The sequence below is a fragment of the Meles meles genome, chromosome 17 (genome assembly GCF_922984935.1).
Source record: "Meles meles chromosome 17, mMelMel3.1 paternal haplotype, whole genome shotgun sequence".
In the NCBI taxonomy this organism is placed as follows: domain Eukaryota; kingdom Metazoa; phylum Chordata; class Mammalia; order Carnivora; family Mustelidae; genus Meles; species Meles meles.
The window spans coordinates 68,833,776-68,856,691 of record NC_060082.1 but is presented as its reverse complement, the minus strand read 5'-3'; the positions used below and the strand labels follow the sequence as shown (position 1 = coordinate 68,856,691).

Sequence of the window (22,916 nt, the reverse complement as noted above, 5' to 3'; positions counted from 1 at the left end):
TAAAGAAACATTATATAAAGGCAATAAAGTATAAAATTAAATTTTCACAGAAAATCCAAGAACAGATGATTTGCATTTTAAATTATATGATTGTAGCTTAGAATTCTTAGTTTTGGTGTCATACTTAATATGGTAATTTCCTTAAGAGAAAATTCATGTATTTGAAGGAGGAAAGGAGTAGAGGGAAGAGATAAATACAATACTTTTGGGTTCTGTTAATTTCAGAACCCAAATGGTTCTATATAAATGGTTCTATCTATTACTATTTTCACCACACTGGAATATGCTTCCAGTGTGGTGAAAATAAATGGCATTTAAGGAAATTCAGGTGAGAGGGCAAACCTTTCGTTTAATCGGTTCAGTTTACAATTCATGCGCCCTTTCTAGCCGTGCCCTGGTGGAACTAAAGACATGGGCTGGGGTCGGGGTGGGTGGGACGGAGGTGCCCAGAATAGACAAGGATGCGGGAGATGTAAACCCTGTTCTCGAGGAGCTCAGCACTCAGATGGAGCGACACTCCCACAAACATTTACTGTGAAATGTGACGATGATGCGAACACGTTTATATACACTCACAGAATTCATTTAGGCGTTTGATTCTTTTTATAAAAATGCTCTCATTTTAAAGACCTTAAAATCTGGGTTTTTGCATTAGTGAAAGATGCTGGCTTCGTACTGAATTCACTGATACGACCTGTATTTGTGCTAGGCGAGCAAAGTCCCAATGTGTCACTGATGCAGAGAATGTCTGACATGTTGTCGAGGTGGTTTGAAGAAGCAAGTGAGGTCGCACAGAGCAACGGAGGACGAGGACGGTTTCGGCCACGAGGTAGTCTTTTCGGTGAAGGCCGGCCGGAAGCCGGCAAAGACGGTTTCGTTGATGTCGTTCAGTTTGTACCACTTTGTATCTGTAATAGTCATAGGTTCCTAACTATATTGTGCGAAGCCGTAGAGGACCAAGGGTATTGGGTATCATTTGTCCTTCACATACCAGGAGACCTGGCCCTTATTCTTTGCTTTTCTCAAGCAAAGTAAGAAATTCTGATGTTTCCTTTCTGTATTGCATTTTTGTATGCATTCTGAGAGTGGAAATACATAAAACTCTGTAGATGAGAAGTTTTATATAATGGAATAGTTTCTCCTATATCTTATGTAGGCATTGGTTATTAGTTGCTGTTTCTAGTTGTTAGCTAACCTGTTTTCATATCTTGGTTCACTACTTTGTAGCTTTGGGGTCTTGGGCAAGTTACTTATCTCTGTCAAAAATGAGGAGTATAAAAGTTAACTCCCTATTGTCTTAAAAACCCAAAATTTTAAAATTAAATAGAATTTTTCCGTAAATGATTCTTATTAACTCCTCATTTCAGTTAACTTTATAAAAAATTCCTTGGACTGTGGATTTGCCTAAGAGTTACTGAATTTATGTTTAAATTTAAAACAAGAAGCAATTAAGTCATGGTAATTAAAAGAGAAAACTTCATATTCTCTAGTAGTTGCATCTTGTGAGACATGAGTTGGGTTAGTCTGTTCCATCTTTCTTTTAGTAACATCTAGACTTGAGGGGAAATGGTAATTGTTTACGGACTATTCCTAATTATTCCTTTGCAGATAGCACAAAGCCTAGCATAAGACAGACACTCAAGCCTTTTTAAATCATGACTGCATCATGTTAGTTTAGTGGTTAACATTATTGCTAATGAAGCAAGAATCAGGAACTTAATCCTATTCAGACCTATTTGTAACTTTACTCTTCCCAATAAAATTTTTCTTAAATATTTACCAAAGAAGACATTATATTGTAGAATGGAAACATATGAATAAAGTTCATTCTCCTGGGCCACAGGGTGGCTCGGTTGGTTAAGTGTCTGACCCTTGATATCGGCTGGGGTCATGGTCCTCAGGGTCATGAGACTGAGCCCCGTGTAGGGCTCTGTGCTTGGCGTGGAGCCTGCTGGAGATTCTTGGTCTGCCCACACACCCCCAGTATTGTGGATGCTCTCTTTTTCTGGAATAAGTAAATAAATAAACAAACAAATAAAATCCATTATCCTATTAGCCAGTCATTAAATTAGAAACATCATCTTCAAATTAAAGGGACTAGAGTTATTTATAGGCATTTCACAACCTATTATTTAGCTTTGTCTAAATGAAGGTACCATATTGATCTTGAAAGACTGATTATTTTAACAAAAATGTTCTGTACATAGATTTTATCTCTCTTGATTAGCCTGTTTGGTCAAAGGGGTCAAACCATCACTGGGTGCTTATGATATCCTGGAATTACATGTTTCTGTGTGTGTCCATGCATGGACAGCTGCACAAGTATTTCTTGAATGTATCTCCTTCGAGTAACTGGCTTTGGAAAGCACTTAGTATTTGAATTTGCGTTAACATGTGTGTTTTGAAGGTGGAACGAGCCAGTCAGATGTGTCTGCTCTTCCTACGGCCCCGTCAAGTGCTGGTTTGGAAGTGGGGGAGAGTGCAATGGAAGTGGATCCGGCAGCTGGACAGTCTCTTCCGTCTTCCACGTCCCCCGCCGTGTCAGCTCAGGCTCGTCTGACACCCTCTTCTACAGAAAGCCCTCCTGCTGCTTCCTCACTGTCTTCCCCAGACAATGAGCACAGGCAGCCTGCGGAGGCATCTGGACGCCATGCTCATCATCAGTCTGGTGAGGATGCACTCTTTCCATAGGCTGTGCTACATCTGATGATTTCTGACCGTGAATACCTCTTTGTGGGCTGGTTTGAAACATACTAAATCACGTGAACTTGTTCTTGATGGAGTAGATCAAAATGACGTGTACTATGACGTGAACATATAACTTAAAGACAAACTTCAGGTGTGCGTAACTTCCATGAATTAAACAAATACCAGAATCTTCAGTTTACCTAAGACAAATCTTTAAAAAATATAGGTACCAGCAGATATTGTTTTGACATAGCTTCATGCGTTTGACTTAAAGATTCCTTTTATAAGCCATTATAGATGAAAATGTTTTTCTAGACTTACTCGGCTATATCTCTGTTATCAGTTCCTCTCTTTATAGTTTTTATTATTTTTCTTCATACCATAAAATATGTTAAATACATTCCTTGTGGTACATTTGATAACATGTCTTGTCAATAATGTATACAATTTACCAAAAGATTTATTTCTCCTATATTTACATGAAAAATTATTTTAACAAGTCCTTGTCTTCTTGGAACTTGTTATTAGTGGAAAAAAAAATCAACTCCTAAATTCTTTTAATTGTCCTCTCAATATTAAAACTCCTCATGTTCCAAGTCCCCCCTTCCCCAACTATGGAATGTACTAGTATTTGTAACAGTAATTTTCAGCAGATATGACTATAATTTACTTGGCATTTTAACTGTGTACATGTAATTATAATAACCACTAAGAGTTTTTTTCATATTTTTCTTTGGGTTCTTCTAAAGAGGCATTTTACTTGACATATAATAAAAAACATTAGCAACTAGAGATACAGCTGGCAGGCCTAAGCTAAAACCTATAAAAATTCCTAACAGTGTGACTGCCAAGCTGTCACTTTTTTCTTCTCTGAAATCTGATACCAGATCACCAAATACAGGGTGTTTTATATTACGCATTCTTTTATCGTAAATATCCCATTTTTGGTAATTCGTTTCGGTTTCTGTGGGAATAGAAGCCAGAGTCAGTTATGTAACTATTAAGACTTGTGCACAGTTTATCTATAATAGCTAAATCTGAGCTTTAAAGCCAGGTTTTCCACTGTCGATATAGTGTTTCAGGTTATGAGAAAGTAAGATATTTTGGAGTGTTTGGGAAATTATGACAGAATCAGTCAAAAGTGTGCTTGTCAAAGAGGGTAAAATTGGTAAAAAAATTTTTTTTTAAGTAATAGCTTCTTGGAAATATTCTTAAAGATTCTGGTCAGTTACAAGTTATCAGGAACACTTAGCAGGAAGATTCCTTAGCTTATATTCACGTTCCACTGAACCCTAACTATTTCTCGTTGTTTCTAAACATATTTCTGAGTAAAGTACTTAGTTTAGAGTTTCATTTTACTTTTTTGGTGCAGATATTTCACACAACAAATACTGCATTTCACATTGCTAAATCGCTTTCAGTATTTAATGTAAGTATTAGTAGTCATTTGAATCATCAAAATAGAAAAATTGTGAGGATCATGTAATCATTGTTTTGATCATGACTTGGCAACATTTGCCTATAATTTTTTTAAAGAAGCAAGGAAATTTTTTTTTTTTTTTAAGATTTTATTTATTTATTTGACAGATAGAGATCACAAGTAGGCAGAGAGGCAGGCAGAGAGAGAGGAGGGAGCAGGCTCCCTGCGGAGCAGAGAGCCCGATGCGGGGCTCGATCCCAGGACCCTGAGATCATGACCTGAGCCGAAGGCAGCAGCTTAAGCCACTGAGCAACCCAGGCGCCCCAAGGAAATATTTTTAACTGGAAATATTTTAACCAGTTGAAAGAATTTTGGTTGACTGCACTATGGAAAATCAAAATACTTCCGTATTAGGAATATAGGGTCAGTATTGAAGAAAATAATTTGATGAAATATCTAAAGATTATGCCTGGAATTGTTTTGACAACAAGCATTTCATTATCCCAGAGTACAACATTTTAACAATAAGGACTTAATGAGTTTTTTCTGTTTTGTTTTGTTTTCCCAATCTCTTCTGCACGTCTAGGTTCAGATAGGTTTCTGGATACTAGGAATTACCCATGTGGTAAGGGGGAGTGTCATTCTCAGAGCCATGATTTTTCCTGTGAACATACCTCATTTTACTGTGCTTTAGTTTGTTGTGTTTTGCATATATTTTGTTTTTTACACTTTGAAGCTTTGAGACAACCCTGCGTCGAACTAGTCTGTTGGCACCATTTTTCCAACAGTATTTGCTCACTTCACGTCTGTGTCACATTTTGGTAATTCTAACACTATTGCAGGCCTTTTCATTATTACCGTATTTGTTATGGTGATCAGTGATCTTTGATGTTACCACTGTCGTTGATTTGGGGCCCCACAAACACCGCCTGCATAAGACAGTGAACTTACTCTGTCAACGTGTGTATGTTCTGATGCTCTGCTAAACAGCTGTTGCTCTCTCTCTGTCCCTCTCCTTGGGCATCCCTGTTTCCTGAGATACAACAATATTGGAGTTAGGCCAGTTAGTAACTCTGAAATGGCCTCCTAGTGTTCAAGTGAAAGGAAAAGTCGCACTTCTCTTTAAATAAAAAACTGAAAATGACAGCTCAGTTAGGAAGGCATGCTGAAAGCCTGGACCAGCAGAAAGCAAGGCCTCTTGTGCCAAACAGCTAGTCAAAGTGCTAGTCAAGTGTGAATGCAAAGGAAAAGTTCTTGCAAGAAATCAGAAGTGCTGCTCTAGTGAACACGTGAATGATAAGTGACATGGTGAAAGCTTTAGTGATCTGAACGGAAGATCAGGCAGCTACAACGTTCCCTTAAGCCCAAGCCTAATCCAGAGCAAGGCCCCTCACTTCAACTCTGCAAAGGCTCAGAGAGATTCGGAAGCTTCAGGAGAAAAGTTTGAAGCCAGCATTCCCCATTCCGAAAAATCTTAGCTCCCTTAAGATTTATGCTAAATCTACTCTGCCTGGGCTCTAGAAATGGAACCACAAAGCCTGGATGACAAGACGTCTGCTTACAACATGGTTTGCTGGATTTTAAGTCCTCTGTTAAGACCTACTGCTTAGGGAAAAAGACTCCGTTCAAAATATTCCTGCTCATTCGTAGTGTATTTGGTTACCCAAGAGCTCCTGATGGAAATGTACAAGGTTCATGTTTTTATGCCTGCTAATACAACGTCCATTCTGCAGCCATCGGGTCAAGGAGTCATTCTGACTTTCAAACCTTCTTATTTAAGAAATACCTTTTATAAGGCTATGGCTGTCATAGATAGTGATTCCTTTGATGGATCTGGGAGAGTGAATTGAAAACCTTCTGGAAAGGATTCCCCATTCTAGGTGTCATTAAGAATATTCATGAGTCAGGACACCTGGGTGACTCATCGGTTAAGTGTCTGACTCTTGATCTCAGATCAGGTCTTGATCTCTCAGGGCTGTGAGTTCAAGCCCCACCTTGGGCCCCACACTGGGCGTGGAGCCTACTTTTTAAAAAAAAAGAGTATTCATGGTTCATGGGAAGAGGTCAAACTATCAGCATGAACAGAACTTTGGAAGAAGTCAGTTCCAACCACATGGATGACTTTGAGGGATGCAAGACTTCAGTGGAGGAAGTAGCTGCAGATGGGATGGACATGGCCAGAGAACCAGCAGGGGAAGTGGACCCTGAAGGTGGGACAGAATTGCCGCCATCTCAGGGTCAAACTTGAACAGATGAGCTGTCTCGTACGGGTGAGTCTGCTTCTGGTGAAGAAGCTGTAAACACCGTCGAAATGACAAAGAGGATGTAGGATGTTACATGGCGGATGAAGCGGCGGCAGGGTTTTGAGAGGATAGACTCCAATTTTGGAAGTTCTGCTGTGAATCAAGTGGTATAAAATGATGTCACATGCCATGGAGAAATTGTTAATGAAAAAGTCCTTTGAAGTCACAGCCATCGCACCTTTCAGCAGCTGGATCAGTCAGCAGCCAGAATCTTCAAGGCAAGACTCTCCACCAGCAGAAAAGGTTATGACTCACTGAAAGCCCAATGATGGTTACCTTTATTTTTTTAGCAGCAAAATATTTTTAGATTAAGGCATGTATGTTAGCATTTTAGATAGCAGACATTTGCACTTAATAGACTACGGAATAGTGTAGGTATAACTTTTATATGCACATGGAAACCAAAAAACTCATCTGACTTGCCTTATTGGATATTCACTTTATTGTGGTGCTGTGGGACCAAACCCACAGAATCTTGGAGGTGCGCCTCTGTTGCCTTGCATAGAGGTAGAATGAAAAAGTATACTTCTTGCCTTGCTGTGGATTCCTCTTTATGTAAATGTTTCCTTTATGTTCCTTGTATTTCCTCTGTCACTTTTGCTGGGGTGAAGGAAAGGGATGATGGGAATGTGAAAACTTGCCCGGCAAAATCCCCTCTGTGAACCAAGTTATCTGCCTTCTCTTAGCCCACTCCTGAGCCGTGAAGGAAGTCACAAGCACACAGCTCGCTGGTTGCTCAACGCCGTGTCAGAGCAGTCTTTGAACATTGTTGCCCCACAACTAGACCAAGTGTTCAACAGCCTCTTGTCTCTCAGACTTCTGTCCCTCTCCCTTGCCCTCATCCTGCCCCCGGATGATGACCTTTACATACACAGTGTGTGGGGGGAAAGCGCTCACTTTCCTACTTTTGAATCCCCTGACATTCTCATATCCATGATAGAAACAGACACATTTAGGGAGAAATTATGTCTGCTCTTGTCAACGGCGAGCCATCCCTTTCCAGATTCTCAACTTTGCTTCTTCCCTGCGTCATTAGTATTGCGTTTTCTACTGTATTGGTCCCTTCCCACCTTAAACATGCTCTTTTCTTAAAAAAAAAAATTCTTCCCTTGGGATGCGTGGATGTCAATTCAGTCAGTTAAGCATTTGCCTACAGCTCACATCATGATCCCAGGGTCTTGGCATTGAGTCCTGCATCAGGCTCCTTGCTCAGTGGGGAGCCTGCTTCTCCTTCTCCCTCTGCCTGCTGCTTCTCCTGCTTGTGCTCACCCCCCTCCCCGACAAAGAAAGAAATAAAATCTTAAAAAAAAAAAAAGAAAGAAAAAACTTCGCTCAAGTACGGTACCCACACTTTCCCCCAGCCCGTGTCTTTGCTCCTTTCGTCATCATCTTCACCAGAGGTGTTCACATACTGCCTCCGTTTGCTTACCGCCTTCCGTCTGTTTGTCAGCCGACTTCCGCTCTGCCTTTCAGCTCTGTTTCCACTAAAGCTTTTGGACAAAGTCACCCGTGACTTCTCTTAGTATCTTACTGGATTTTTTCATCCATTGCATAACATAGTCTGACACTGCTTTCTTGAAACACTTTCCTTTCTTGGCATCTGTGGTACCACATTTCCTTTTGTTCTTACTACCAGCTCTAGCTGTTTTTCAGTAGTCACTGTTGCTAGTTCTTGCTCTATTTACTTCTGAACATTTTAGCGGAACTCCTTAGTCTGCACTCTCTGTTCTGTCTCCCTGGGGGCTGCGTCAGTTCACGTGGCTGTTACTAGCCCCTAAGGTGAAGATTGCAGATGGACGTAGCAGTCCCCTCTTCCGCTTTGACTTGCAGACTTCTGTGTCCAGCTGCTCATCTGACTCTTCTTTTCGGTTGTCTTTGGATATCTTGAGCTTAACATGTCCAAACTGAAACTTAATTTAGCCTCAGATCCTTCCCATCTGGTAATCGCTTCCATCTTGGCTGCTTTATATTTCGGTAAATTTGAAACCACCCGCCCCGTTTGCCCATTTTAACAGCCTGTGTGTCATTTTTGATTCCTTGTTCTCCTTCGTGTCCCATGTTCAGTCCATCAGCAAGTCCTGTTGGTTCTGCGTCGAAAACAAATTCTTCTTCTTCTTCCAGTCCCATCCTCACTTGTCTGCTAATTGACCTCCTTGCGCCTACTCTTCTTGTGCCCTAGTCTTTCATTCTCCATGCAGCAGCCAGGTGAGTGTTTTACACTGTTAGATCAGGTGACGTAACTTTGCTGTTTAAAACCCCAAAGACTTCTAATTGCATTTAGGAGCAGAACTGCAAAAAATATTGGAATTTCTCACTGTGGATCTCCAAGAACCCCATGTGGCCTGGGTTTTGCCCACCTCTCTAACCTCACTTCGTAGCACTTTCTTAGTTGCCAGTGAGCGTTAGGCTCTGCCTGCAGCAGTTTCCTTTACTTTCCTTGAATGTGCCAACTTCGCTTCTGCCTCTTTGTTTCTGATTCTTTAGCCTTTGCACGGACTGTTCTCCATACCTGAGAAGCTCTCCCCCTGGCTTATCGCAGCCAACTCCTTTTTCCTTGTGTCTCGGTTCAGGTGTCCTCCCTACCCTAGCCAGACTCATCCTCCTTTACTACAATATTCCTCTCTTTTATAGAGCCCTGTTTACTTCCTGAAAAGCACTTATTAAAATGTGTAATTATTTTGGGGTGCCTGGCTAGTTAGTTGGTGGAGCATGCAACTGTTGATCTTGGGGTTGTGAGTTTGAGCCCTATGTTGGGCATAGAAATTACTAAAAAGATAAAAAGGAAGAAAATTTTTATTTTGTTCATTTTGGGTTGATTTAGGACTTCCTCTTTTTAGAATGGTCTTATTTCAATCTAGATAGAAGAATATGATTAGAGAAGGTGGTTTCTTTGGATTGAATGTGGTTATCAGCACATAACAAAATTTACTTTGGAGTCTCACCTTGAGAAATGGGTCATCTAAGGGTTCCATATGTTTTTAATTAAATAGACCACTCAGAACATGAGAATTTAGTTTCTTTAACGTAGTATCTGATATGGCTTATCTGTGAATTCCTGCCTGTTTACAAATAATTGTCCAGATTTACAAATTTATATAGGTCTATTCAGAATCTTTATAGCTAAATTGAGCTCTGTAGAAAAATTGTTGGGAACTGAGAACTCTGTTGTACAGCATAGCAAAGCAAAGCTTTCAAAGCCCAAATATCCAGATACAGGTTCCTTAAAGGGTGCCAGGGTCTATTCAGTCTAGGTAGAGGCAATGCATAGATTAGAAACAAGTGGAAATAGTGGGTTAATGGTAACTTTGGGGAGACCAAAGATGAGACCAGAGGAACTTGGAAGTCGGTAAAGGAATGACAGTTCTGAGAGAAAAATGCATAAGGATCACCTGGGCAAGAAACAGATTGGGACTGGAGGACATATCCATAGCAGGCAGATAAAGACCACCAATTTAGATACAGAAATAATCCAGTCTCCAGGACATAACACCTGTCTTGGAGAGGGAGGGCATGAGGTTAGAGCCAAGTGGACCTTTGTCAGGTCAAGCAGAGTTTCTTGTTCTCTTTCGGTGGGAGGTGACTCATTAGGGCATTAGCCAGGAGTCTTTCAGAAGTAAACAAGAATAGTGTAGGTTGTTTCAGGAGATGGAAGTGCAAATTTCCTTTTAGGAATTCCTGATATTCCCCAACATTGTTGAGGTTTTTTTTGTTGTTTTTAAAAATTTAACCTAAAGTGTTCATGGATTCTCTTTCCATTTTGGTTCATGTTAACAAACTAATCCTCAATGCATTTTTTTCACATTATAAATTGTATGTTTTTAAAGGATGTAATGTGTGTTTATCTTACCTGCCTGTAATGTTTCTGACTGCCAGCAGTACTGTTGTTTAGTCTGATTGTTGAGTCTGCTGAGTCTGGTTGGAACTTTCGGGGTTGGCCTTCCTGGTTAGCTGTGTGGTGACTTCTTTCCATAGCCTCATTTTTTGTTCTAACCCAGGGGAGAAAAAGCCACATACAACCAGCCTTAAAAGTAAACAAACAAATTGTTCTTTAAAAATGCTGGAAGTGCTGAATAAACAGTTGATGACATTATCGTCATTGAATCTTGGTTTTCCAGGTTAAAGAGCACGAAGCTACTCTTGGAGCCTGCTACAGCCCCGAGTGGGTCTCGGTGGAGAGTCTTCTATTCCCTTAAAGCTTCTGGCAACATAAGAGAGAGGGTTTGAGACAGCAATAAAGTCAAGTGAATTTTCTATAATTTTTCTTAGCAAAATATGACATGTGTAAAATAAACTTTGTGGGTTCATGATAATTATTTATTTTATATTGCTAGAAGCATTGCTGTTGTGCGCGCTGTCAGGAAATCAGGTGTGTGTGTCCCTGAAAAGAAGGCGCCGTGCGCGGAGGATAGCGATGTATTTAGTCAGTGAGTACTGTTCTGCTTGGTACTGGAGAACTTTCTAGGAGGAGCTGGCATTGAGAGACTGTGATGGTACTTGCACTGTGTGCTAAATCTTAACTGCCAGTGGACTGACAGTTTATAAGTAGAGGTCATGGTAACAAGAAGTTCGTATCTCTGACAGGCTTGATTCATGAAACAATAAAACAAATTTGCACTTCTGGTCAATGTAAAGGAGGCTCAAAGTTGTTCGACAGTTGGCGTCATTTCCTTCCACTGTCACCGAGAGACACAAAATTCCGAGTGCCTTCACCGTCAAATCAGCAACTGTTGAATCTCTCCCTTACCTTTGGTTAGAATGCATAACGTTGTTGTTTAAAACCAGTCTCTTGGGACACCTGGGTGGCTCAGTTGTTAAGTGGCTGCCTTTGGCTCAGGTCATGATCCCAGGGTCCTGGGATTGAGTCCCACATTGGGCTCCCTGCTCTGCGGAGAGCCTGCTTTTCCCTCTGCCTCTGTCTCCTGCTCTGCCTACTTGTGCTCTCTCTCTTTCTCTCTCTCTCTGTCAAATAAATAAATAAAATCTTTAGAAACAAAACAAAACTCCAATCTCTTGGGGCAGCTGGGTGGCTCAGTCATTAAGTGTCTGCCTTCAGCTCAGGTCATGATCCCAAGGTCCTAGGATCGAGCCCCGCATCGGGCTGTCTGCTCTACGGGAAGCCTGTTCTCCCTCTCCCACTCCCCTGCTTGTGTTCCCTCTCTCTCTGTGTCACTTTCTGCCCCCCCCAATCTTATAAATAAATAAAACCAGTCCCTCCTCACCCACCGCAGCGTGTCTCTTTTGTTCTCCCCAAGGACATCATTCCTGCATTTGTTCACTTCATTTCACGCATCATCTTTTTTCCTTCCTCAGTTCAACATTGTCCACTAGCGTAAAAACAGATAAACCTCCTGTAACTCTTTCTTCCCCACCAACAATCACCAATTTCCCTATTCCTGTTAGCAGCAGGTCTTCTGGAAAGAGCATATATATTTTAGTGTCCACTTTATTACCTTCTCTTCTCTGGAACCTGTTCCAGTCTGGGTTTGGCCCCTGTGATTTCTGCTGAAACAGCTCTTGCCGAGGTCATCAATGACTTCCAAGGTGCAAAAGCCGAATGAGTTGTTGGTGTCTTTTTCATTGTATCAGCGGCATTTGCTGCTCGCTCCACCCGTCCTGACCTACTTCCCTCCCAGCCCACAGGTCGTGCTCACTCAGTCCTCCAACCTGCTCCTGGCTTCTCCTCACTGTGTCGGGAGATTTCTCTCCCGTAAACATGAGCATTCCAGAGTTCGGGTTTTAGACGTCTTCGCTATCACTTACGCTCTAGGTGGCTTCAGGTAACATCACCAGCGATCCCCAGTCTAAACTGTTAGGCTCAGTCTCTGTTCAGGGTCTCCACTGGAATATCTGTTGCTTCTCCTCTTCCCTCTGCTACTGCTCGTTCCCCCTCTTTTCCCGCCACAGTAAGTGACAGCTCTTAGTTTCTGGGTATGTCGCCAAAAACTCTGGGACCGTGCTACATCTCACCTCTCTGCAAACTCTCTTCTGCCATCGCCTCTGAGATCTAGCCCACCCCAGACACACTTCCACCTCCGAGCATTTGCACGTGCTCTTCTTTCCACCTGGAACACTCCCTCCAGACACCCCTGTGGTCGACTCCCTCATTCCTTAAGGTCTTTGTTCAAAAATCCCCTTGGGAGAGAAGCCTTCTTTAATGACCATACAGAAAACAGCGGCCCGTCCTCCCCTACCTCTGCCCCTGCCCCTGTTCAGTTTGCTTCACACCAGTTGTCCCTGTTTGACACCAACACATACATGTATATTACATATGTGTGTGTGTGTGTCCACTGCTGTCTTTCTTCCTTTCTGAACATAATCTCCACGTGAGCAGGGACTGGTTTGTTCAATGTTCTATTTCTCCCCAGAGCCAAAAACAGTGCCTCATGGATAGAGGTACGCCAGTGTACCTGCGGAATTCCGTGTGACATCCCTACTTCTATCTATGACCATTGCGCTAAGAAGATGTTAAGGATTATGTAAATAATTTTAGCCTAAAAAAAGTAAATGACATTTCCAATATAAAGAGAAATATTTTAGCTGAAAAAAAATGTGTAATTTTGACTTTTAAAGAATTCTTCATTAATGAATTCCAAGAATTGTTTACCAATACAAAACTTCTTCATGATTTTAATGAATTTTAATTATGTGGTTGAAGTTAATAATTTGTATATAGATTAGATAACTGATATTTTTCAATTTTCCTTGGTATCATTTTGTTATAAAAAGATGAAATTAGTGAAGAAAGGAATATTCATTTTAAAATGTTTTGTTTATGGAAGACTTTATTTTCACTCTAGTTACTTCACTGCTCTTAGAGAACTCTGTGTGTGTGTGATCCGTTATTGTTAAATAAGCATTACAATGTATCAGTGTGTGTAGTTCATCTCCTAACTTAAAGGTCACTCAGTTTTTTGTAAGTAATTGGTTTCTTCCATGAGACATGTATTTTATTTATATTCTTCTCTCTTTAACATACAATCAGATTCTTCCTATTTTCTGTTTCACTGCTGTCTTTTCACCTCTCTTTTCCTGCCTGCATCAGAATTCTTGCGGGGGCCTGAGATAGCTCTGCTCCGCAAGCGCCTGCAACAGCTGAGGCTTAAGAGGGCTGAGCAGCAGAGGCAGCAAGAACTGGCCCAGCGGCCTTCCACTTCCGAGCAGTCCTCTCCCGAGGGCTCTTCCCAGGACCCTCAGGCTTCAGGTTATTAACGTCAAGTGTCCTCAAGCAGCTGGTGGAGTTGGTGTTTTAACACGGCTACTGTGTAACAAGATGCTTCCCTCCTCCCCTTCCGCAAGGCTGGTGGCTCCGGCGGCCTGTGCCTCCCTCCCTGTCTGGCGCAGAGTGTGGTGTTCATCACGCCACGGCTGGAGGGACAAAGCCATTATTTTACTTGTGATACTTCTGGGAGGGGCTGGTGTTTATTACTTTTATAGCGAATGAGCTACTTTTGAATAATCTACTGAATCCAGAGCCTGCTTTGATATTTTTATTAGAATTTCTTATATGCTGAATTGATATCTATGCTTATGGCCCCTAGTTGTTGTTGTTGTTCTTTTGTTGTTCCTGTGGAAATTAACCAGTATTCCTGGGAATGTAGTGTGATACTAGATTTTAGAATTACAGTGTTGTTCAGCCAAAGCAGCATGCTGACTCAGTTACCCTTCTGTCATTGTTTGAAAATCTTCAGTATTTGCTTACTTACTCCTTGTATACACAGTCAACTTTTTGATATATAGGGCAACAGAAATACCCCAGAGTCTCATGTTCCTGTTCTTACGCTATAGAACTCTGATAGACAGTGGTGGTCAGTGCCTCTCTCTCTTTCTTTGAGCATTTTAATGGCCTAGTTCGTTTATGCCAGCGAGCTCCTGATGCTCAACAAACTTTTGTTGACGTAATCAGTGAAAGACACAGCACAAGATAATTTGTCAATTTAATTCTTTGAAGGTGGATGTTAGGTACATACGTCCTATTGTATAGGTACTACATCGTAAATGCTATAAATCTTTATTTAGGAACTAGAGTGTAGCTGGGTCCTCATACTAATGAGATTATGATAATTTGATGTACTGCTTTGTTTTGCCACCCTAAGGAGTGATGAGTTAGGGTATTTATTTAATTACTTTGAGAACTCCGATTTAATTACTTGGAATCTGTTTGTTTATTGGTATAACTGAACAGTCTCCACTTTATAAATTACCTGTTCCACTAAGTGCTGACAACACGAGCACATTATACAACATCTTGATTTAAATAACTGTGATATAGACATGATGTTTGGAATAAGTTCTGGACTTGATTTTTGATTCAGTGTTACATGAGTGGAAGGAATATCAGCCCAGGTCTCTGACCAATTTTTTTTCCTATACTTGAAACTAACTGGAGAGTTTGGTTAAATTACAGTCATGACATTTAAGAATAAGACATTTTGCCATGATTTTGTGCTATATACAAAACTGGAGCTTATGTGTCTCAAAGGAAAAAATATGCAACATAAAAACCAAATAAGTAGGAAGTTAAAATGCACCTACATATATACATATTTTTTAAAATACTGACGTTAACAAGTAACAAACCAAGTATTAGAGTGAGCTTGAGTGCAAAATATAAAACTGTCTACATCGGTGCATTGTAGAAATTAGAAAAATATTTTTAAACTCAGCCTTTCATATCTAGCTTACCAATTTGAATTGAACCAGGCTCTTTCTTTATAGCCAGAAAGCTTTAGAGGGATTATGTGGTCTCTGTGAAGTGAGATGCTATTTTACCAACTCTGAGTATCCTTCTCATTAAATAGTATCTAATTTGGTAATCAGTCTTTTTGTGGCAGTCTTTAAAAAGGTAAAGTTCCGTAGACACTTTGCCCCGTTTTGAGGTTGAGAAATGTGTTAACCTTTACTTTGTTTTTAAACAACATCTTGGGGCCCCTGAGACTGTCCCCATGGCCAGTAATAGAGACTTCTAGTGTCAAAGTCATTGTGTGTTGTTCCCTTCACCTACAAGGTGAAGCACCTACGTGCTTCCTGTATATCCTATGCTTTTAACATAGCATTCCTGTGAGACCCGAGTACGTCCGCTCTGTGACGCATCCTGGGTTCAGTTCATAATGCTGCTTTTACTCTGTCCTCAATTGTGAAAGGAACACTATTTAGTAATTAAATGAGAAGAAGTTAAATCATACATAGTTTGTTACAAAGAACAACCAATATAATCTATCTAATTTGTCCATTTATGGGTATGAGGAAAAATGAATAGGCTTAATGCAAAATTTATCTTTTCAGAACACACAAATTATAAAAACACAGAATAGGAATTAACTTTATGAAATTCAACAGGGAGATAAGGTTTTATTTGAATAACAAAACATGTTCTTAAACTTAATAAGTACAGTATTGTCTTTGTATTATGGACATTAATTGATCAACTATAGCTAACTTTTAAAAATTTCATTTTTCAAAGTTAGAATATATTACTTTAAAATACTTTTACTAGAAAATAAAGAAAATATTTTTACTTTTTTAAGCTAAAAAACTAAAAAATTTTTCCTAGGCTTTTAGAAAATACATCATGACTTGTTTCTAGGCTTTCAGTGATTTTTTTTTTTTTTTTTTTTAAAATGATAAAGAGATGAATTTGCCTTCATCACATTACTGCTCACGTACTAGACTGGTTGAGTTCTGGGCCTGTTCCTATGACTCAATGAGCTTGGACAGGTCATTTGGCTGCTTTATGTCTCAGTCTCCCAATTATTGATTTATTTAGATAGTCCGGCCTACCATAATTTACAGATAGCATAAGGTTAGGGTAGACAATACTGTATAAAATTTTTATACTCCTAAGTAGAGAAGCACACATAATAATGTACTATCATAATTCTGGTATCTTTCACTTGCTACCTCAAAATTACCTCGTATCCCAACCATATACAGTTGACAGCATTCGGAGTTTGGAGTGAGCTGTAAAGACATGTCGTAAACAGCTATGGCAGACGCAGTCAGCTTGGTGCTGATTTTAGGCCCAACTCTTTTTTTCCATTTCCTGGGTTGCTGGCTCCTGCTCAGAGTGACAGCCCTGTGGAGTCCACTCTACTGGCCTGACCACCACAGAGCCCCACTGGAGCGTGGAGCCAGCCTAGAAGGGTCAGGTAGGAACTGCTTTTTCACTTTATGGCACGGTTTTGCTGATTGGAAAAGAAAGAAGTAGTTTTTATACCCCAAAAGGGTATAAAACTGGTGATTATTTTTGAAAAAGGGCTTTTCAAAATTGAGCCATATTGGAAAAAATCAGTACTTACCCGGTCTTGTGCAAACAGGCTCTATACAATATCCCACTCCCCATTGTCCCGTGACGACAGTCACGCATAGCACTTCTCAAGTGGATGCATTCGATCCTGTTCTTAGTGTTTATCGCATTGGTAGTTGGTGAGTCAGGTGTGATGTTCGTCTAGCTCTGTAGTCCTTCCCGACCTTTAATGAGCGCTTCAGACATGGGAATATGTTCCGTAGTTTTCAGAAGAGCTTCCTGCCATTACTTCTCATTCAGTAGCATGTTTCTGAAAAACAGGCAAGTAATAATAACATAATTGACCCTTTCCTCGGTGCTAAGTAGTTTACATTAGATCATCTCATTAAGTCTTCACCAGAACAGTATGTGGTAGGTACGGTGATTATCCCCATTTTACAGATGGAGAAACTGAGACATACAGACCTTAAATGGCTTGTCCAGGATTATAGTATAACTGAGTAGAAAAGCCAAAATTGAACCTAGAAGTCTGGCTGACGAGTACTTGTTATTTACCTTTAAGACTATAATTCCTTATTTTGTCTACAATTGAACAAATTGTGATGAGAAAATTTAGAAAATTCTAAAGAGTTTTCTCAAAACCAAAATATAAATTTTTTTTTAAATATACGGCAATTGACCCTGAGACACTGACTGAGTTTTTGCCTAAAGTTTACTCTACCTTAAAAGTGATGTTAATAATTCTGAACACTTCCAATAACTAGACCAGCCATGTCGCATTTTGCAGTAGGTTATCAGTAGACCATATGGTCTGATTTTTACCTTGTAATGGTGCTTTCTGAAAGATATTTTACAGGGAAATGGAGTAGAGCACGCAGACAACTGAAGCAGTCAGCATTGAGCTAATTTTACTGTGTTAATATTCGGAAATGTTTCTGTAAGTTAGAACTTAGGGGTATTGTATATATGAATATCTTGTGGTATAAAAACATGTTACTTCAGATGTTTATGTGACAGGAAAATAATCCTTCTGAAAACAGTTGCATTGTACCCAATATTAAAAGTAGAATAGAAGCAATGATAGAAGGATTTCTTCTTAAAGATTGGTTTCGCAGGATGGGAGGAACAACAAATGATTCCCCAAATACATACAGTTGTGAGAGGCTGAAAACCAATAAGGAAACCCTTCTTGTTTAATACTATCTTTCTATTTTAACATAGACTTCGTTAATACTTTGAATCATTAAAGAGATTGAAAATACGTAATTTTGAGGCAGTGACAGCATTCTAAATCCTCTATCAATGCATTTTTTAGACATATTCTTTCCTAAACTCTAAGAAGTTAGATAGGATGCACTTCATTTTATAAGATTTGTACATTACATAATATTTACTGAAAATTCAGTATTCGTTAAATGAGTACCTGGTAGGTTGATAGTTTTCTGAGGGCTCCTAATTATAAATGAGAACACAGTGAAATGTATAACAAGTACAAAGAGACAAAAAATACTCATAAGACACTTTCTAGGAGGATTTTCCAATATTTATTTCACTGTGACTCAAGTTTTTGTTATGTTATATTAGGGAATATAATTTTGGTTTTCTCTCAAGACCAGCTTCCCTGTTCTTGAAAAAACAGCATGATAGGAATGTTGTATCTAACTCTAAAAATGGACAAACAAGAAGTTTTATTTATTCATTTATTTTTAATATTTTATTTATCTGACAGAGAAATCACAACTAGGCAGAAAGCAGGCAGAGAGAGAGGAGGAAGCAGGCTCCCTGCAGAGCAGAGAGCCCGATGCAGGGCTCGATCCCAGGACCCTGGGATCATGACCTGAGCCAAAGGCAGAGGCTTTAACCCACTGAGCCACCCAGGCGCCCCCAAACAAGAAGTTTTATAAGGGAAAGTAAAGCCTGGATAGATTCAGGAACTGATTGATACACTGTCATTCTTTCTTTTTCATGTGTGTCGTCCACATTTGTTGAACTGAATGTTCCGATGAAGAGATAAGTAAGGATAAGTCTGAGCTATTACCCAGATGCCGCACATGCTTTATCAGAACCTAGTAATCCAGAAGTCTCTGAGCAGACGGGTTGTATCAGAAGGTAGATGACTTAGAGTTGATAGGAGTGACCCCAAGATTCAGACTTTTAAGTATAGAAATTGAAGCAATCGGGTGATATAAAATTGCAGAGAAACCAAGATATATTGGAAAACTTTTCTTAGCCATCAGGTTAAGAACACTCTCAATTCAAAATATTTTGTCTACTTTTGGGGAAATAGAGGCATGATGAATAGAAACTGGTGATTATCCAAAAGTGCAGGGTTTTTGTCTTACTAGTATTTGCTAAGAACTGGAGCACAGGATATTAGAGACGGGAATTATTCTTACATTTAGGAGAGAGCTGTGCTTATTATCTACATATTCCCTTTTCGTATCGCCCCGTTGGGACACTGAAACTCAAGCCAGGACTTGGTAGCCACCTCCTTCTGTTCCCCAATGCCTTGCTTAAGTTACTAGGTCCCTAGGATGACCAGGAAGAATGGTGAAGCTTAGATCTAAAAATGTCACATAGCTAATTATTGTCAGAACCAGGTTTGGAATCAAAACTCACCAACCCCAGAGAAGTACTCTTTCCGTTTTACCACGCTGCCTTTATATCAGTGTTTCCCAAACAATAGAGCACATTTGTAGGACAGATTCTTACACAGAAACTCAGTGTATCAAAAGGATAAAAAATTAAATGTTCTATTTAAAGCCAGGGTGGAAAGCACAAAGCTCAGACCATTAAACCTACTCCTTTTCTTTTCTTTTCCCACCAGGCACCTAAAGAAACCTAAGCCTTCGACAGAGTATAGTTATAATATGCATAACATATCTTAGAATTTCAAACATTGTCTATATTTCTGTAATGGCAATTACTTCATTGAATTTTTCTCTTACAAACCATTTTCTTTGACATCTTCACTTGAGCTCCTATTTTCAGCTCAAGATGCAATGACCAGTACCTAGCAAAGCGTAGCAAGCATCTCATTTCATGCTTTGAATGCTCAGTCCAGAATGAAAGCCATCCTTAAGGAGCTGGGAGGGGGTTTGAGAAGGGGAGGGAGTCTTCTGTTTAATGAAGGAGATACTTTAGTTTTATTTTATCTGCCTTGACCTGTGCTAAATTTGAATTTGATAAAAGGTATATGCATGGAAGTCGAACACCATTTTCTTAACTCATTCTCAGCATTGCTAAATGCTTGCGTGGAATAACCTGTCTGAAGCCCACGGCCGCTGACTCACTGCTTGGGAAATACACCACTGTACTGGCTTCTTTTCCCCACCCCTAGACCTTTGTCTTAAGCTTAGAGTTGATCATGACGTTGCTGTGCAGTTTTCTGCTGCTTACTTTTAAGTTGAAATCTCATTTTTGTTTCAGATTCTCCTTCTTCTGTGGTTAACAAACAGCTCGGATCCATGTCACTTGACGAGCAACAGGGTGCGTGCAACAGGAGATGCGCTATGCCCATCCAGCCGTAGTTTTATTGCATAAACCAAGCTCTCTCTCACTTTCTCATAGCATTTCATTTTGATTATGGTCTGGTAGTAGGTATTTTGTGGGCTAAATTACCGTAGGTAGTATTGGGTACAGAGGTCCTCCTTGGCCTCTACAAATTATTTTCTACATAAACTAAGTTAATTTCTACTTTTGGCCCCTTAAGCCAACTTTAAATTATCTTTTTATAATACTATTGTAGTGGATATAAGCTATATCCATTTTTAAAAATTCTAGGTATCATGAAATTGTGTAGAATTGTGAATATGAGGCTACCATATTACCTTGTGGCTGATTTAGAAAAGGTTACATAAGGCAGTAATATTCTCTGTTACCAGGTGGCTGTCGTAATGATACTTGGTTTTATGTCTCACTTATCCCGTGGTCAGACTCCTGGTAAGCTTTAACTATAAGGACACTGCTGTGAGCTCAGAGAGGAGCTTTGGAGCCATCAGTCAGAAGGGAAAAGAGCTTCCACTCACACTCGCACTTTTGTGGTAGGAGAGAGTGAGGTCACCTGACAGCTGTGAGCAGAGCCTCATGAGGTAGACGGGTTACTTGTCGGGCTGTATCACTAGAAGAGCAAATAGAGCACAGAAATAGATTGGTAGAGGAGGACAAACTAAACAGGCTTTTAGAATTAGGGTAACAGCTTTATCATTGCCCCTCAGAATTCTCTGGACAATTCTAAATGTATTCTGATGCAGTGGGTAGAAAAAGTTGATGTTAAGTTATCAAGAATAATTTAAAAATATTCACTTTTCTCTATTTAAAAGGACAAATGATTGTTTAATAGACTTTTTAAATATTTTTCAAAAAATTAAAAAAAAATAACTCAGCCCTAAGGCCATAAGCTTTATTTGGCCGAAAGTTTACACCTGTAGGAGAACTCATTTGCTGATAGTATTTGGGAAATTAAATATTGCTGAAGTAGTGAGAAATAGATCTGATTTTAGCTGTCTTCTTGGACATATTCAGAAACTAATTTTAAAATAAATTCCTTCTGGTCTTAAATTATTCTCTATAGCCCTGAGATGACAAGTGTTGCTGGAGGTTTTTCTGTTCTTGAGAATGAACGAATGATGAATGAGTTGTAAATGAATTTGAGAACTAAGAAATTCAGCATGTTTTATCTACATACATTTATTATAGAGGTATTAACAGTGATGTTTAATTCCCTTGAGGTAAAGTACAATTATATCGTAATATATTGTACTATTGTTAAAAACTGCTCTCTAGTCAAATAATTATTTTGGTAAGTATATATAAATGCAAATAGTATATCACTACCAGAGAGTTTGTGGCCAGATTCACACTCTGTTCATCACATCGTCTAATTTCCATAGATTACATTGAATCTTTTATTCAGTTAACTTGGTACTTAGTTTGCTTATGATATGGGATATGGCAGAGAGAGATGACTGAAGGATAACACTCAGAGTTTTGGATCATGGCCTGGGTGAATGATGATACCACTTAACTAGGGTAGACTTGTTTGGAGGCAGAAATCAAGTAGTTCTCTCTTTTTCTGGCATAAACTATGATATGCCTATTAGTCATATCAGTAGAAATGTTATATAAAAGGGCAAATCTTGAGCGGGCCTGGCAGAAGCTGCATCATAATCCTCAATGAACTGTGTGATAAGTCCTCTGAGTTAGAAATATTTTAAAGAATTAAATCCCGAGTTGTTTCTTTGTTTTTGTTTTTTACATGTGTTTTTGCTTAACAGGATGACATCTTTTAAAGTATTGGGACTTCCACATCCCAGGCCTATATTACCTAAAAATAACTTTTAAACTTTTATAAAAATTAGAGAAACTGCCCACCACTGTCCACTGTATTTCTCACCTGGACTAAGGGAGCCGCCTCTTACCTGGGCTCCTTGTATCCACTGAGGCGATAACAGCCTGTTCCCCAGCAACAGCCAGAGTGAACTTTTAAAAACATAAATCTAAACTTGTCCTTCATCTACCTAAAACTTTCTAATTATATCCCCTTGCCCTTCAAAGCAACCTAAACCCATGCCTTGGTTTACAGAGCCCTGCATGACCTCTTGTCTCCCCAGCCTTATTTCAGGCCACCCCTCCCTCACTGACTCAGCTCTTAACAGACAGGTTTGCTTGTAGTCCCTTTGATACTCTGTGCTTCTCTCCCTCTCAAAAGCCTTATATCTGCTATTCCCTCTCCCAAAATCCTTTTCTCTACAGCAGCTTCTACTCATCAAATCCCACTTAGAAATTTCTTTCTCAAAAGTAACATGACATTTTAATTTGAAGTAATTCTCTGCTCTTTTTTTCTTTGTGACTTGCTGTTTTCCTTCATTGCATTTGTCAGAATTTGTGATCATACATTTAAGGGTTTGTTTGATGCCTATATTCTCTGAATATTGCTTTCATTCACTGTTACACTTAGTGCCTAACGCCAGATCTGTTGTACGTTAAAACAAAAAATATCTGTTATATGAGGGAGTAAGTGAATTCTTTAAGCAGTAGGATGCCATAAACATTATTTCAGCTTGAGAGAAGCAGACCCGGATTTACGTATTGGAAAGATGATTTTGGCAGGATTATAGATAGTTGATTGGAGGGTGGTAAGATTGAAAACTGCAAGACCATGTAAGGGGCAGTTGTAATAGTCCAGATGAGAGATGGTATGGGGTCCAAAATAAGGCAACAGTGGTGGGAAATGAGAAGAGTGGACAGATTTTTTAAATAC

The 22,916-nt window shown here is 39.6% G+C and overlaps 1 protein-coding gene across 6 annotated transcripts in view; it reads left to right on the top strand.

The window, feature by feature from the left end:
- The window catches only part of DCAF6 (DDB1 and CUL4 associated factor 6), a 138,499-nt gene that overhangs the window by 66,540 nt on the left and 49,043 nt on the right, over positions 1–22,916 (top strand). For 2 of the 6 annotated variants that reach the window (XM_045983486.1, XM_045983489.1), the window contains exons 9-12: positions 710–829; positions 2,408–2,668; positions 4,695–4,733; positions 20,084–20,143. In XM_045983486.1, coding sequence (XP_045839442.1) covers positions 710–829; positions 2,408–2,668; positions 4,695–4,733; positions 20,084–20,143 — 480 coding nt within the window. Of the gene's footprint in view, positions 1–709; positions 830–2,407; positions 2,669–4,676; positions 4,734–20,083; positions 20,144–22,916 lie in introns of all 6 variants that reach the window. The other 4 variants (XM_045983487.1, XM_045983490.1, XM_045983488.1 and 1 more) reach the window with 3 other exon arrangements.